Source organism: Taudactylus pleione, unplaced genomic scaffold (genome assembly GCF_031769625.1).
Source record: "Taudactylus pleione unplaced genomic scaffold, aTauple2 ptg000093l, whole genome shotgun sequence".
Taxonomy (NCBI): domain Eukaryota; kingdom Metazoa; phylum Chordata; class Amphibia; order Anura; family Myobatrachidae; genus Taudactylus; species Taudactylus pleione.
In genome coordinates this window covers 4,330,871-4,347,415 of record NW_028284495.1, presented here as the reverse complement: position 1 = coordinate 4,347,415, position 16,545 = coordinate 4,330,871, and the positions used below count along the sequence as shown (strand labels likewise).

General features: G+C 41.8%; 1 protein-coding gene across 1 annotated transcript in view; it reads right to left on the bottom strand.

The window, feature by feature from the left end:
• Positions 1–5,774: 5,774 nt before the first annotated feature.
• ATP6V1H (ATPase H+ transporting V1 subunit H) overlaps positions 5,775–16,545 on the bottom strand; it is a 146,352-nt gene continuing 135,581 nt past the window's right edge. Inside the window, exon 16 of the mRNA XM_088469540.1 lies at positions 5,775–6,198. Coding sequence (XP_088325666.1) covers positions 6,138–6,198 — 61 coding nt within the window. The 3' untranslated portion in view covers positions 5,775–6,137. The remainder of the gene's footprint in view (positions 6,199–16,545) is intronic.

The window sequence follows — 16,545 nt, the reverse complement described above, 5'->3', positions numbered from 1 at the left end:
AGAACTACAGAAACATATTGGCAGAGGACCACTTGGCCGCCTTGCACAGCTGCTCTGCAGAAGCACCATGTTGCACTGACCACGAAGTTCCCACCAACCAGGTACAATGAGCTGTCACCACGGATGGGGCTGCAAGTTCCGCCGCAGCATAAGTGTGGCGAATAGTCAAACGGATCCATCTGGCTAGCGACTGCTTAGTAGCCAGCCAGCCACGTTTGTGAAAATCATACAGAACAAAGAGAGCATCTGTCTTATGTAAAGCCCTTGTCCTGTCACATAAATCTGGAGCCCGCACTACATCCAAGGAGGCATCCTCCAGTGAAGAATCCAGAACCTGGAAAGCAGGAACCACAATCTCCTAATTGGTATGCAACCTGTAAACAACTTTAGGAAGGTAGCCTAGTCGCATATGAAGGACAGCTCTGTCCTGGTGAAAGATTAGAAATGGAGAATAACAGGACAATGCGCTCAAGTCCGACACACACCGGGCAGAGGCTATGGCAAGAAGGAAGACAGTCTATTAGGTAAGCCAACAAATGTCCACTGTGTCTAAAGGCTCAAAAGGCGAAGATTGAAGTGCCCTAAGAACCAAAGAGAAATCCCAAGGGGCCACCGGTGGAACAAATGGAGGCTGTACATGGTGGACACCCTGAAGTAAAGTCAGAACATCTGGTAACAGCACAATCTGCCCCTGAAAGAGAACCGAAAGGGCTGAAACCTGCACTTTCAGAGAAGCAAGGCGAAGGCCCAAATCCAGCCCCACCTGCAAAAAGGAAAGAACTTGAGAGAGTCCGAATGACCTGGGGACATGATTCCTAGCCGAACACCAGTCAAAGTAAGACCTCCAAACCTGATGGTAAATTCTAGCTGAAAAGGGCTTATGGGCATTGAGCACAGTGTTAATGACTGACCTGGAGAACCCCTTAGCTCTCAAGATGGATGTCTCAAGAGCCACCCCATCAAAGCGAGATGGGCCAGAACTGGATATGAAGCATGGGCCCTGAGAAAGAAGATCTGGCCACAGTGGAAGACGCAGAGGAGCATCAACAGAAAGGCCTTGAAGATCCACGTACCACTCCCTTCACAGCCAATTGGGAGCCACCAGGATCACCGTGCCGCTCTCCAACTTCAACTTGCGGAGGATCCGCGGAATCGGAGATTGGAGAAGATGTATAGGAGCGGGAAGGTTCACAGAACTGCCAAAGCATCCACCAGAAAGGCCCTCTGGTGCACGAGCAGTACCCCGAAGCTGGTGATTGAGTTGAGACTCCATTATGTCGATGTCCAGCAGGCCCCAGTGAAGAACTAGGCGTTGATAGACATCTGGATGTAGGGCCCATTCACCCAAATGAATGTCCTGGCGGCTTAGGAAGTTCACTTCCCAAGTTTGCACTCCAGGAATGTAAACTGCCGATAGGGACAGAAGATGCCTTTCCGCCCACAGGCGAATGCGACTGACCTCATGGCGGCGTGCCTGCAAGTGCCGCTCTGATGGTTTGATTAAGGCGACAGCTGTAGCGCTGTCATACTGTACTTGGACTGGGCAACTCCGGAGGAGAGGCATAGCCAGACAAAGAGCTCTGAAAATCTGCTCGGAGCCACAGAAGGTTGATCGGCAATTAGCTCTCCTGAGCCGACCATGAACAATGAAAGGTCTGCTGACAGGACACCGCCCCCCATCCCTGAAGACTTGCGTTGGTGGTGAGGACCCACTCCTGAACCGAAAAGGGGTATCCCCTGGCACTTATGAAGAGAGAACAATCATCTGAGACCTGAGCTGTAGATGGGATTTGTTACAATGGGCTAGAATCTCAAACTGGAGAGGCCAGGAATGAATCTAGGCATACTTCACAATGTCGAAGGTGGAGACCAGAGAGTCCAGAATCTGCATGCAAAAGTGAACTGACACCCAACGATGATGCAGAAATAAACAAATTTTGGAATGTAAATCCCAAACTTGTCTGCCGGAAGGAACACCCACTGAGCCTTGGAGTCCAGCAAGGCCCTCAAATGCATTATTTCCCGAGAGGGAGTGAGAGAGGATTTCTTCCAATTAATGACCCATCCGTGAGCCTGGAGAAGATCCACCATGACACGAACGTGCTCCTTGAGAACCTCCAGAGACTGGGCCAGAAGAAGCAAATCATCCATATAGGGAAATATTCAGATACCCCTGCTCCAAATATGAGCAGCCATGACCTCTGCGAAGACGCAAGGAGCCATGGAAAGTCCAAATGGCAAAGCCCAAAATTGGAAATGATCCTCCTGGACTGGTAACCAGGGTTGTTTACCTGCTGGTTTAGAACCTTTACCAGAGGATCCCTGGGACCTAGAGAATGACAAGCCTTGGCCTTTGGCTCTTCCGTATGGATGAAAGCGAAAATTAGAAAATCGTGACCTGTGGGCTGCCGTGGAATGGAGAAAGACTGTCTTAGATGCCGCCACTGTAGTCACTATTTGTCCAATTCTGGACCAGGAGCCTGCACTCTCCAGAGACAAGCTGCACAAACAATGTGAAAATGGCTGCCCAGCGTCTGTAGTGGGGAGAGAGAAGTGACCCTGGGATGGAATGTCTTCTAAGAGATAGCACCCAGGGGTGGAGCTAATGAGGAGACCCTACCTCCCCCTTCTGGCATGGACCCCAGGGCATAATGGCCGCCTACACTGCAGCACCTTGCTGCCCAGGTGGTCTAGTGGGGATGCATAGAGGACCTAGGTCTCCAATGCCAGCACCGCCGGTGTTTCCCTAACTGGTGGTGAGAAACTGCGACCACGTGGCTCCCTGCAAGAAGGGAGCCACCTTACCTGTTCCCTGGTGCTTAGGCTGCAGCTTGTGGCTCCGAGCTGAGTCCGGAGCTCCGGACGATTATGCTGACCAAGTTGTCAGTGCTGTGGCTGCCGGAGCTGGGGTGATGGAGCGGCAGAGCGGGCATCCCTCTGGACACCCAACGTTGCCCACTCAGTGAAAAATAAAAAGTAAAAAAAGAAGCTGTATGCACAGCTTACAGAGCTGTTGCAGACACGAGGTGCCGGTGCCTGTGGCGAGCCTGGGCTGTGGTGAACAAGTTAACTATGTGGTGCCCAGACTCCTACCCACCAACCTATACCCAGCATAAAGCTTGTGTGCCCTATGGAATAAGAAGAAAACTATTCAGTTTGTTTATCTTGATAAGAGGTGATCTACTGTATTTAATAATATATTAAGGTCAATATAAAGTTTAGTTTAGAGATGCCAATGCACACAGCAATTTTGATGTACAAAAACCCCGAAACATCCAGCTGATCAAAGAAATCTGAACATTTTTAAAACAGACAGCTGCGATCTGCCAATGTGTGTGACCATTTGGTGGCAGAACTAACAAAGCCCCGATGCAAAGCAGCCTGGGTGCCAAGTGTCTGTAGCTGTCTAATTTGATTCTACACATATGGCTTTGCCCGTGTCAGCAGCTGAAGATAGCAGAATAGGGCCATGTAGACAACCACGGGGTGCCCACTGTGACTACAGAAACCATGGCCATGTATAAAAGGGTTCCTCGCCATGAAAGTAGTCAGGCTGTAAATGGCAAAACAAGGACTGCCTTCTCAAATATCATAGTTTACTGTTAAATAGGAAAATAAAAATCAAAGCAGGGAATGATCGATGCAGGTCATTTATCAGATTACCTTTATATGGTCAGCAAGAGATCATCCCTCACAGGCAACAATAAACTTAATGGACTGGTGCTATTTTGGTCATCAATAACTACTGAATTTTACTATAGAGACAAAAAAAAATATTCTCTACATTAGTCTTAACATTATAGTCTAAAAATATTAAATAACTATATTGGTGTTACATAAAGCAAATCTGTAAATGAGTGCACACACAAAAAAATTAAGAAAAACAAATGAGCTATTAGTGGTCACAGAGATAATGGTTGTGATGCAATGATTGGTGTCTGCATTTCATATAGCTGTGAAAAGGTCTCCATTTTATATTATCATATGTTACTTACTCCATCCAATTCCCATATCTGCAATGCAAAGTCACTCTGCGAAGGAAGCAGAAATTAGGGGATGGTGCAGGTTTGCCATTATAGACTAGTAAAGGGTTCTCAGTCTACCCCGCCCTCTCTTCCGCCACCGACTATGACAGCTGCTTGTCCTCCGAATTGGTAACACGTGTTATCCGATTAATATAACAGCACTCACACACACATTTCATTTCAATTGGCATCTGTTTTGATTTTAATCACCAATTCTTACTTTAGGGTGCGTACACACTGGCCGATTAAAGTGGACGAATGAACGATAACGATATAGTTATCGTTCAGTCATCCACTTTATCGTCCATTTTTAACACCAAAACGATGAACAATAATGATGATGCGCGTTTCCGCGGGTCGTTTACCATTATCGTTCATCGAGTAAACATGCAGGCCAACCTGACGATATCGTCAGGTTGCTGCATGTTGGGGAATGGGGGAGAGAGCCCGGCGCTGAACGATATCGTTAATGATATCATTCAGCGGGTGTGCTCAATGTCATGAACGACATTGACCACAGCCTGCCGGGGACACACTAGACGATATCCCTCAGGGAGCATATTGTCTAGTGTGTACGCTCCTTTATTCAAACTTATTTATTGTCTTTAATATTTTTAACAATATATTGCTTGCACTATAGTTATATGTACCTATTTTAAAAGGGGTTAATAAAGGCTCTATTTTATTATTTTTATGAGACACTGTTAACGCTTTTCCACCAAAGTCCTGGGTCTGACCCGGGATTTGGAACACTTCAGCGCCGATTTGGGTTGTTCCCGGATCACCGTTCACACTGCATATGGGTGCAGTTCCAGCGCTTGGAGATGATATCATCTCCAGCGGCTCTCCCCATACTGTAAACGGGAAACGGGTCGGATGACCCAGGTTACCAGTTTTCACTGCAGCTCACCTGGGTCCTCCAGGGTGACTGGACCGGATGGAGCAGTTTCCACTGACAAAAATCCCGGGTTGTTGCGCGTTCATTTGCAATAACCCGGGAATTCCGAGTCAGTGAAAAAGGGTTATAATAGACAACTCTCTTCCTCCTTGGTTGTAAGCTATTGCAGTTTAAACAACAATGTAGGTGCTATATAAATAACTGAATGTTAAATAAATTGTACAGATCTGTAACTAGTGCCCAGGTTAAGGACAATATTTTAACAAGCTTTTGCAGTTGTAGAGATAAATGAAACAGATAATGTAATATTCTTGTGAACTTGTTGGCCCTTGCAGTACATGTTGCGCTACATACTTCGTGAGATACTGAATAATGGGATGGGGATGGGTACGATGGCTTTCTGTGATACCCACTCTGCATAACAAACCCTTACATATAACTGTATTTGCATACTACCTTTGTGTCTACAGTGATTCCTCCTTTTTAGTAGTATAATGCTACAGTGGGATTAGGTCATATATCAAATGATTTTCTCATGAATCATTAACAGACCCTGCTTTGGGCATGTGGAAACTATGCAAAACCCCTAAAAAAAATCCTTTTAAAATTTTGACTATTTTTCAAGTTTCCAAAGCATATATACTACCTAATACATCTGAGCTGAGCCAAAGTAATATCAAAGTCTCTTTGTCACACTGCGTCAATAATTCAAGATAAAGTTGTAATTAAACTATAATTTGCAATATACACAACTACTCTCTGTTGCATTCATTTGTACTGCTTTATTATTCCCTTTTTGTCACATAAAAAGGCAACTTAAAAGCTAAAAGTCGATTTCTGCTAATAACATAGATCAAAAGTGCAAAGAAAGTACAACAGTAAAAAGAAAACAAAAAAGATTTTTTTTTTTTGGAATGGTTAATTTAATTGTCATTTTCACATATCAATAAATTACAGAACATATGTGCTGATCGCTCTTCTTAATTCTGTACCTTAACCTGGAAAAGACACTTCATGTATCCTCTCCGACCACCAGAACAGTGATTTTTAGCACACCAGATCTGTTTCACATTTATCCTTAACTAGAACATGGATTTTAATGGGAAAACAAAGTACAAAACACACAAACAACGGCTACGGTTAACAAAAATACAAGTTAATGAATGGGCGATACGGAAGCAAATCGTGCAAATGACAGTTGGTTTTAGACATATTTAACTTCTTGCAGTGACTGCTGGTGGTTGTTCTGACTGCAACTGCTTCCCGAGATATTCCCTGAAAGATATTGTAATAAGAAAACAATGATTAGAACAGTTACCTATTGACAGATATCCTAAGCAGCCTCATCACATGTCTGGTGTAAGAATTGTGTCAAGATATTTGCCCTTCACTGAAGCACAACAACCACTTAGTGGATTAATATAACAATGCACAGGCATGATCATGCAGATAGGGAGAGCACATTGTTGGTGGATTAATATAACAATGCACAGGCATGATCATGCAGATAGGGAGAGCACGTTGTTGGTGGATGACCGGATGCACTGCAGAAGTCCTCTAAAGATGTTTGCAGATAACATAAAGAAAACTAATTTTTCTATACATTATCTGCTATCATACACACCGAGGTTGAATATAAGTTTCAAACAGCACTGGTTACAGCTCATTTGGCACTTGCCACCTCTTCTATCGTCTGCCCCTATATCCTTAAATAGGTTCCTCTCATTTATTTTGACTAAAATATGTAATTTATGTAGTTTAGGGAACAGTATACAAGCTACAAATGTCACTATAGACCTTGATAGACACTACCAGTATAGTTACAATTTTACAGCAACAGTGTGTTTAATTGCTTTAGATTTTTTTTTTGCGCCAGCCATGACAGGCTCCAGCACTGTGCTTATCAACTTGGGTCTAGTTCTCAAAATGACAGGAGTAAACATTGTTGAAACTGAAGACTTTGGGGCCCATATATCAATGAGTTCAATCATATGCAACAAGTTTTAAAGCTCGCTGTGTATGATAAATGGAGCTCCAGCCAATCAGATCCTAACTGCCATCTGTTTGAAAAATGACAGTTGGGAGCCGATTGGCATGAGCACCTTTTACCCTGTTTTAGTGAACACTAGCCTAAGCTGTCAAGCAATTTGAAAATAGTGGTAGCTTTGACCAGGGCCGTAGCAGGGTGAATACATCTCCTGTGCTGGTCCCACCCCTGAACATGTTATTTAATTACATCACAATGAGGCTTCGGGACTGCTGATACCAAGGAGAAGACATGTATCTGGAGCATCCTAAGGATGCTCTGGGCGGCTTGCCACCAGAACCAGGGAAAACAGGATCATCAGGACGATCCGTGCAACACTGTGGCGGCTTGCCACCAGGCCATGATGAAGCTGAGCACCAGGAATGTCCTAAGGATGGGTGGCTTTCTAGGTCTGCCGGTGCCACAGGCAGCAGGCATGCAGCCCTCTAGACCCTCTGCACTGGGTGATGGCACCAGACATCCAACCCCTAGTTACGGCCCGGGCTCTGCCCATTCTAATTAATTTATACACAGTGCTTCGCTTATTCATTTCAATAGGCAATGGGGCATCTGACTGTAGTCTACTTAATAGTACTTGTAACTAAGCTAAAGTTTAATTAGTTTTTTCTCATTTTTTAAATTGAATTTAATTTTCTTTTGCAGAGGTTGGGAGGTAGGGAGTCAGGTAGCGATCATGTGATTCCTTGGGCAGAAGCACAGGATGTAGAACACACAACCATTCATAATAATCAATGACATCCCAGCTCATGGTGTGCGTAGGTGTAAAGCCCATGTCTGTGCACTTTATAAAGGCAAATTAAAACTAAGATGCAGATTTCTTTTATTACATATGCAGCACATTTACTCTGAAAATCTATGAGTTTTTGAATAATTAAGACAGTATTTAATGGCTGTTTGAATATTTCAGTTAATGTACAAATCACTTTCCTCAACCATTAATGGATTTCAATAGGCCAATTAACCTAATTTTACACTACCATGTCCTACCATTTACAGAAGATGAAGCAGGTGATTGCAACATACAATACAGGTTGAGTCTCCCATATCCAAATATGCCAAAATACAGAATATTTTTTAGCATAACTGAAATAGTGACACCTTTGCTTTTTGATGGTTCAATGTAGACAAACTGTTTAAAGCACAAACTTATTAAAAATATTGCATAAAAATACCTTCAGGCTTTGTGTATAAGGTGTATATGAAACATAAATGAATTTCATGTATGTACACAAACTTTGAGCCACAAAATTATTGAAATGATTGTATAAAATGACCTGCAGGCTGTGTGTATAAGGTGTATATGAAACATAAATGCATTCTGTGTTTAGATTTGGGTCCTATTCCCAAGATATTTCATTATTGTAGGCAAATATTCCAAAATACGGAATATTCCGATAACCAAAATACCCCTGGTCCCAAGCATTTTCGATATGGGAGACTCAACCTGTATATGTACGTACTCTTCCTCACAAGTATTAATGGCCACTATTTGCAGCCATTATTGAGGTTAATTACTTCTAATTTTAAAGCTGGCCAAGTTTCAATTGGGTACAATTCACTACTCTGGGAAGGAACAGATAACACAATGAAATCACTGGTGAGATACACTTTACAGAGAACAGTATTGTAGATCTGACTTTCAAAGCAAGTTCAACATAAAAAGATATTTTTCAAAACATAATACTCTGCACTCTTTCTACACTGACAGAAAGATACAGTGCAAAAAATTATTTATTTAAAGACATGGTCTCTTTTCTTATATTACGAGCTGTTATGTTGGGTACATACTTGTCAATATATTGTATATTGTTGGTGCGATGGATGAACAATACAGTATATCGCAAGTGCATCTGCTGGTGTGTACACCCGATATGTCTGAACAATGATGTTCAATTTTATTAAAATTTAAATGCCGTCCAGTTATGATATCAAGTCAGACATATTCAGCGGCTGATTGGCAAGTGTGTATAGCTTACCAAATGGCCGCGCGGACAGCAAATCGGTCTACTGACCAATCCATTGTGAAAGTTTGTACCCAGCATTAGGCATCATTCATACAAGAAAATGGCTTTCAACATCCTATTCATTATCTCTCTGGTATAATCTGGGTTTTGCCTCCTGTAAATGGTACAAGTGGAGGTTTATAGAATGTACTAGATAAATAATAGGATATACCTGATTGGTTGCTATAGGCAACACTTCCCCTTGATCACTTTAGAAAGTTTGGTAAGTTTATCTATTGCTTGATACATACAGTACACATAGAATCCCAACAAATAAACCATTGTAGCTACTGGTAGGTTTGCTTGTCAGCTGTAGTTAATATACAATGGAAAACAGAGATCTCATTGAATTTATACTGTCAGGTGCATAAATATTGGGACATTAACAGAATTTTCATATTTTGGCCTCTATTCACCACCACAATGGCTTTGAAATGAAACAAACAAGATGTGCTTTAACTGCAGACTTTCAGATTTAATTTGAGGGTAATTACATCCAAATCAGGTGAACGGTGTAGGAATTACAACGGTTTCTATATGTGCCTCCCACTTTTTAAGGGGCCAAAAGTAATGGGACTATCAACTCAAAAGCTATTTCATGGACAGGTGTCGGCTATTCCCTCATTATTTAATTATCAATTAAGCAGGTAAAAGGTCTGGAGTTGATTCTAGGTGTGACATTTGCATTTGGAATCAGTTGCTGTCGACTCTCAATATGAGATCCAAAGAGCTGTCACTATCAGTGAAGCAAGCCATCATTAGGCTGAAAAATCAAAACAAACCCATCAGAGAGATAGCAAAAACATTAGGTGTGGCCAAATCAACTGTTTGGAACATTCTTAAAAAGAAAGAACGCACCGGAGAGCTCAGCAACACCAAAAGACAAGGAAGACCAAGGAAAACAACTGTGGTGGATGACAAAAGAATTATTTCCCTGGTGAAGAAAAACCCCTTCACAACAGTTGGCCAAATCAAGAACACTCTCCAGGAGGTAGGTGTATATGTCAAAGTCAACAATCAAGAAAAGACTTCACAAGAGTGAATATAGAGGGTTCACCACAAGATGTAAACCATTGGTGAGCCTCAAAAACAGGAAGACCAGATAAGAGTTTTCCAAACATCTAAAAAAGCCATTACAGTTCTGGAACAACATCCTATGGACAGATGAGACAAAGATCAACTTGTACCAGAGTGATGGGAAGAGAAGAGTATGGAGAAGGAAAGGAACTGCTCATGATCCAAAACATACCACCTCATCAGTGAAGCATGGTGGTGGTAGTATCATGGCGTGGGCATGTATGGCTGCCAATGGAACTGGTTCCCTTGTATTTATTGATTATGTGACTGCTGACAAAAGCAGCAGAATGAATTCTGAAGTGTTTCGGGCAATATTATATGCTCATATTCAGTCAAATGCTTCAGAACTCATTGGACGGCGCTTCACAGTGCAGATGGACAATGACCCAAAGCATACTGCAAAAGCAACCAAAGAGTTTTTTAAGGCTAAAAAGTGGAATGTTATGCAATGGCCAAGTCAATCCCCTGACCTGAATCCGATTGGGCATACATTTCACTTGATGAAGACAAAACTGAAGGGAAAATGCCCCAAGAACAAGCAGGAACTGAAGACATTTGCAGTAGAGGCCTTGCAGAGCATCACCAGGGATGAAACCCAGCGTATGGTGATGTCTATGCGTTCCAGACTTCAGGCTGTAATTGCCTGCAAAGGATTTGCAACGAAGTATTAAAAAGTGAAAGTTAGATTTAGGATTGTTTACTTTGTCCCATTACTTTTGGCCCCTTAAAAAGTGGGAGGCACATATAGAAACCGTTGTAATTCCTACACCATTCACCTGATTTGGATGTAATTACCCTCAAATTAAATCTGAAAGTCTGCAGTTAAAGCACATCTTGTTTGTTTCATTTCAAAGCCATTGTGGTGGTGAATAGAGGCCAAAATATGAAAATGTCCCAATATTTATGCACCTGACTGTATATATGTATATACAAGCTACTAAACTGCACTACCATGGTGAGATCACGGTTTGGTAGGACAAAAAAATTATCAGATTGTTCCGTAATTTGACCAAAGGGGCCAGATAGGCTACAGTACATGCGGCTGTTCTCTAGACTTTCCATACATATGGATGGGAAAGGGGGCACAATGTAACCTGTTACCCAATAACAGCATACACATTATGGGCATAGAGCAGTGGTTCCCAAACTGGGTGCCATGGGTTGGTGGTCCAGTACCAAATAAAATGATTTTTGGGCAATGTGATAGGCAAAACCAGATGCTGGTGGCTACCAATCATAAAATATGTGGATAAAGAGAAGTGCATCCCTGTCCACCACAACTTAACTGAACCTAAGGGTGACAGGAATGCACAATTTACTTAATACGTTTTGCCGCGTTTCTCAATAGGAAACTTTTGGCCTAGGGATGCCGTAAAAAAAATGCTGATACTCTAGGGGCGCTATGATTCAAGAAAGTTTAGGAACCACTGGTATAGAGGACTCGCCAGTTCACTAAAATTTCTCCACCAATTCGGTAAAATGTATCAGATTTGATCACATTTTAAAGTGTTCAAGCAACGGTTTTGTACCTCATATTTAACTAGTTTGCCTAAACATGGATTAAAAGGTCCAAGTTGGTCCACCAAAATCATCATGTATATGGCCAGCTTAATGCACTCTTCATGATTTTTGCACATACTCTTGTCCAACATAATTAATTAACATAACAGATACATAAAGATAAAGTAATAGAATTACAATGAAGTGAAAATGTCATGTTTTTTTGCCTGTATTTAAAATATTTTTTGGTGGTTCCACTTTTCATCTGGTCTCTTACCCTCAATTTATGCTAATATCGCATTGGTATAAGAATAGTCCCTAAGAATCCCTTAACTTCAGGTCTGAATGAAGCCTTATGCTATATGTTACATGCATGTTTTTCAATGGATGGACATGTTCCATTTAAATGTATTTAATTTAACTTCACTACCATAAATCTATCATGTATAACAAAGATCCATACACCCTGCTGAATGTAATTATCACAATAGATTTGCTAATCAGTCAGTTACTGCTGCTCTAGACATTTTGTCTTGACAGCTAGTGTTAAGAGGGCATGGGTCTCATCAGATAGACCTAACCAGAACAGAGTGATCACTTTCATCAGTTTTTGGTAGGGAGATGCCAGACCACCCTCCAAATGTTCCCTGAATATCAGGGTGAGGCCAAGACAGCAGATGATGTAGCATTAACACATGCCAACTCCTTGTGTTTCATAGCCCCTTCCCCCCTGATAATGGTAGCCCAGACATAACTACTCTATGATTATAAATATTAATGTGGGTTAACAAATCTGCTACAGAAAAAAAATCCTGTTGATTATCTGTATGTTTGAGGATGAGGATGTGTTTATTAGCATATGATTTACTAAGGCAATTTAGAGACCAATACTTGACAAGATCTAGGACACCATCAAATAAAGACTAAGACATCACGTACAACGAACCTAATGGATTTATTGGACTGCTTAATCCAAATTGATAGAGCACAGTGGTTCAGGAATATACCTAATTTGTCACAGTGTACAACGCAAATTTAATTCAGAAACTGCAGAGCATGGGATATGAATGATAAGCTGGGTAAAGGATACTTTATTTTTACATATATGATTGTTTAAGAAGTGCATCTCAGCATGTTATAATAATTGGTGCATGCTTAGAGATGATGAATAATTAGTAGAGAACAATCATGAGTTGGACCCCTCTTTGTTAAGTACACAGTGCAGTGCAGTACAGTATTCAGGATCACTCCCTTGGGATCCCCACTGTCAATCAGCACCATCTGCCAGACAGACTGAGCTAGTATCATATTTTGCTGATTACAGCTCAATAGATCGCAAGTTGCAGAAGCCACAGCTTTCTTTTAATGATTCTTTCTGGCATAGAAGTACAAAAGAAATAACCACAGATGGTCAATGAATTCAAATATTTGTAGCATACACAATCTTGCTTAATTTATGCTGCTCAAACACCAATCCTGAAAGCAGTAAAATATGTTTTTTAGACAACATATACTTCACTAGGGGGAGCCCAGGCAGTGCAATAACGTTGCGAAAACAGGTAGTGGGCGTGCACAAGTAATTTCAAAGGATCAGCACAGAACAGAGACGTATGTCAGGGCACTGCATGCGACCCTGACCACTGAGATTGCCAGTCTTTTCATTCAGGAATCCATGCATCTGTAAGTCTGCAAAGCTGGCAATACAGTGGATCTGTGATGGGAGAACCTAAATGGAAGCACAGAAGGAGAGGCTTATACAGCCTTTAGGTTAGTATGTATGCAGCAGGGGTTTCGAGAGAACCAGAGTGGCATAAGGTAGATTGGAAAGAACGGATAACAGTGGTGAGATTTTTGCTGATCACTGTAGATGACCACTGGTGGCATTTAATCTTCAAATAAAAACAATAATTAGGTTAACATGAATAATTTTGAATAATATGAATAATAGATGATACAACAGAAATATTAAATATATTCAAGATCTTCAGCGTTAAGTATGGTATATTTTTAAACAGAACATAGACAATTAGGTGACCAAATCGGAAGAGATCAAATTGCTCAGTGCAGAGGCTGAGCAACTCTTTTCCAGATGCACTGCACCTAGTTAGTAAGGTGGGAATGTGTCTGTACACCCAGCCTTGACAGTGGTCACCTCATGACCATTCTTGTCCTATAATGATACAAACCATTGGATCCATCTGTCATCTTGCTCATTTGGGGAAACACATGCATTTGTGTCAAGCTTAAAGAAATAGTATCACTTTTTATTTACAGAAAGAGCGATGATCAGTTTGTCAACAAATGTGGGTGCATTTAGGCTACGTAGGGAGCATTGAGACAACATATGGCTCTTTTTAGGAAGAACAGAAGGTAAATTAACATATCAAGACTGTCTGGCTTATAGAAGGCAATTATTAGCTGCAATGGTTGTGACAGCCAATTAGCTCTTTTGCGCAGCTACCACCTCTCTAGGTCTTTTGGATGTCCTAGTGGGCGGCAGCCTGTGTAAGCTCTTTTACATGGCCACCGCCAACTAGGACTTCCGGCGTCTTCTTTCTTTAGGAGCTCTTCATTGCTCCCTCTCCTTCGCCGGATTGCAATGCCGCCTCCTCGCGCTGGCTTATATAAGCCATCCAAGGGGCGGGGCGATGACATCGCTAGCCGTGATTGGCTCACGGCGGCCATCTTTGAATTTCGGCAGAATGGCTTGTAGGGACTGGTCTCTCGGATCGAGTCCCGCTGCCAACACCCGCACAGACGCCAGGTTCTGCAGCCTGCACCACCACCGCTGCCACTGTAGCCTGCACTGCTGCAGTCGAAGCCGGGTACCCGCCACCGATTCCACCAGCTGCCATTGCCACATTGCCTTGCCGCTAACACCAGCAAAAGACAACCATCTTGCTGCACCTAGGTGAAGCCACAGTGAGTCCACCTGCTGAAGGCACCTACTGAGGCTGCGCAACAAATTAAAGCTTCCTATCTCTATAATGGCACAATTGTGAGGTAATTGTTTAAAAACTGTAATTCTCAATTACCTAAACCCCAAAAGGCCCCACCCTGGAACAATAGCTACCTAATAGAACAAACCCCTAGTCTAAATTCGCCCCCTACCCTGAGTTATGCCTTCCCATAAATCCCCCATACAGAACAGTAGAAAAGTTGTCCTAACTGAGAATGTCAGAAAAAACTGACAGTTGGAATTTTAGATTACTCCCAAATCCTCATTTTTATGCTTTTGCCCTGAAATTTGGCATGCAGCACTGAGCGACCATTATACCCGTCCATGCCAAATTTCAGCTCTGTACCTCCAATAGCTTTTGAGGTGTAGCCCCTTAAACACCATGTCGGAATTCTCTATGGAAAATTCAGTTTTTTCGATTCAGCCTTAATATAAGGGCACGACCGTGCTCTTATAATATACAAGTGTCACATATCAAATTAATCAGCACAGTGTCCTGGTGCATACTACTACATCGCAGTGCCACATGTTCAGCAAAAGACACTCGGCGCTAGCACAGTTGCACAGGACCTGGCGGTTCAATCGCGCCAGACATCTCACTCCACGTGGCGTATTGAGGCTAGATGTATGAGGAGACATCTGTAAATGAGAGCTAGAATCTGATTATTTACTATGGGAAACACCTCCACTTGTCTTCTTTAATTCTGAAGCCTTTCTTATGCTACAGCTGCACCGCTTACTAACCTACAAGCCACATGCAGACAGGATAGAAGAGGTTTAATATAAACTGACATGAGAAATTTGGATATACTTGTGGATCAGATTAAGATTAATTACATGCTGTATCTGATTATAACCAGTTGGAATATAATAGCATTTCAGCATGTGCATGGATATAATTTACTTTTTATATCCTGTGGCAACAATATTGAATGTTAATTGTTAATGCATATGTTTATAATTTTAGATTATAAATAAGGTACACGGCCGTGTGCTATTATATATAGGATTTGAATATATATTATTTATTTTTAATAAAGAGATTTTTTTCTGCTAACCAGTGCTTCTTCCTTTTTGCGTTATTGGTTGCTCTGATACTAGTTAAACACAACTTAAAACAATAAAACAAAAAAGAACTTAGTATGTATCAAAATGACATCCTAATAAAAAAAAGAAAATCTCCACTTTCATTGAAAAAACATGACTGACAGCACCATCGAGTTAAAATCCCAGACACAGGATGTGAAGTTCCGCTAGAATTTATTTTTGAGAATACTTAATGGTTTAACTTATGATCCCTGTGGATTTAAAGACCCATTTACAGAAAAGATATGCAAAGTGCACGGCAGCCTTGATTTAATACTGAAGCTGAATAGTGCCTTAGTCACTCATCTAAGTAACAGGCTATATAATTACACAAAGAATCAGGGTTGTCTGTCAAAATGACAGCAGGTATAAATAGGTGGGTAAACCATGCAAAACAATTTTATGTATTTGGGGCCCCATTTACAAAACGAAATATAACCCCTTTAGCGCTCGCTAAAGGGGTTATACCATCTTCCTGTATTTAGTAAACAGCGGTAATCTTAGATTACCGCTGTTTGTACAGCATCGCTCTCGCCATCTTTAAGATGGCGAGAGCGATGCGGGCCCCATTGCTGGCAATGGAGACCTGGCAGTGCCTTTCCGGCTTCAACGCAGTACTGCCGGGTCTCCCTGTCATGCGCAGATGGACTGTCGCGCATGCGCATGACACTGGAGCCCGTCGCTGCCAGCAGCTCAGCAGAGGACCTCGTGGAGGACGAGGATTTCGCTGGACTTCGCGGGACCTCACCGGAGGGGTAAGTATTACTAAATACCAGTGGAATTTTCGTTTTTATCACAGTGATACTAAACTAAAATTCCCGCTGGTATTTCCCTTCGTTTGTAAATGGGGCCCATAGTATGAAATTTAAACAGATTATGATACCTTTTATTTTAGCTACTGGAATAAAGCAACAGTGCAGATATTAACACTAAAGATATTATGAAAACTA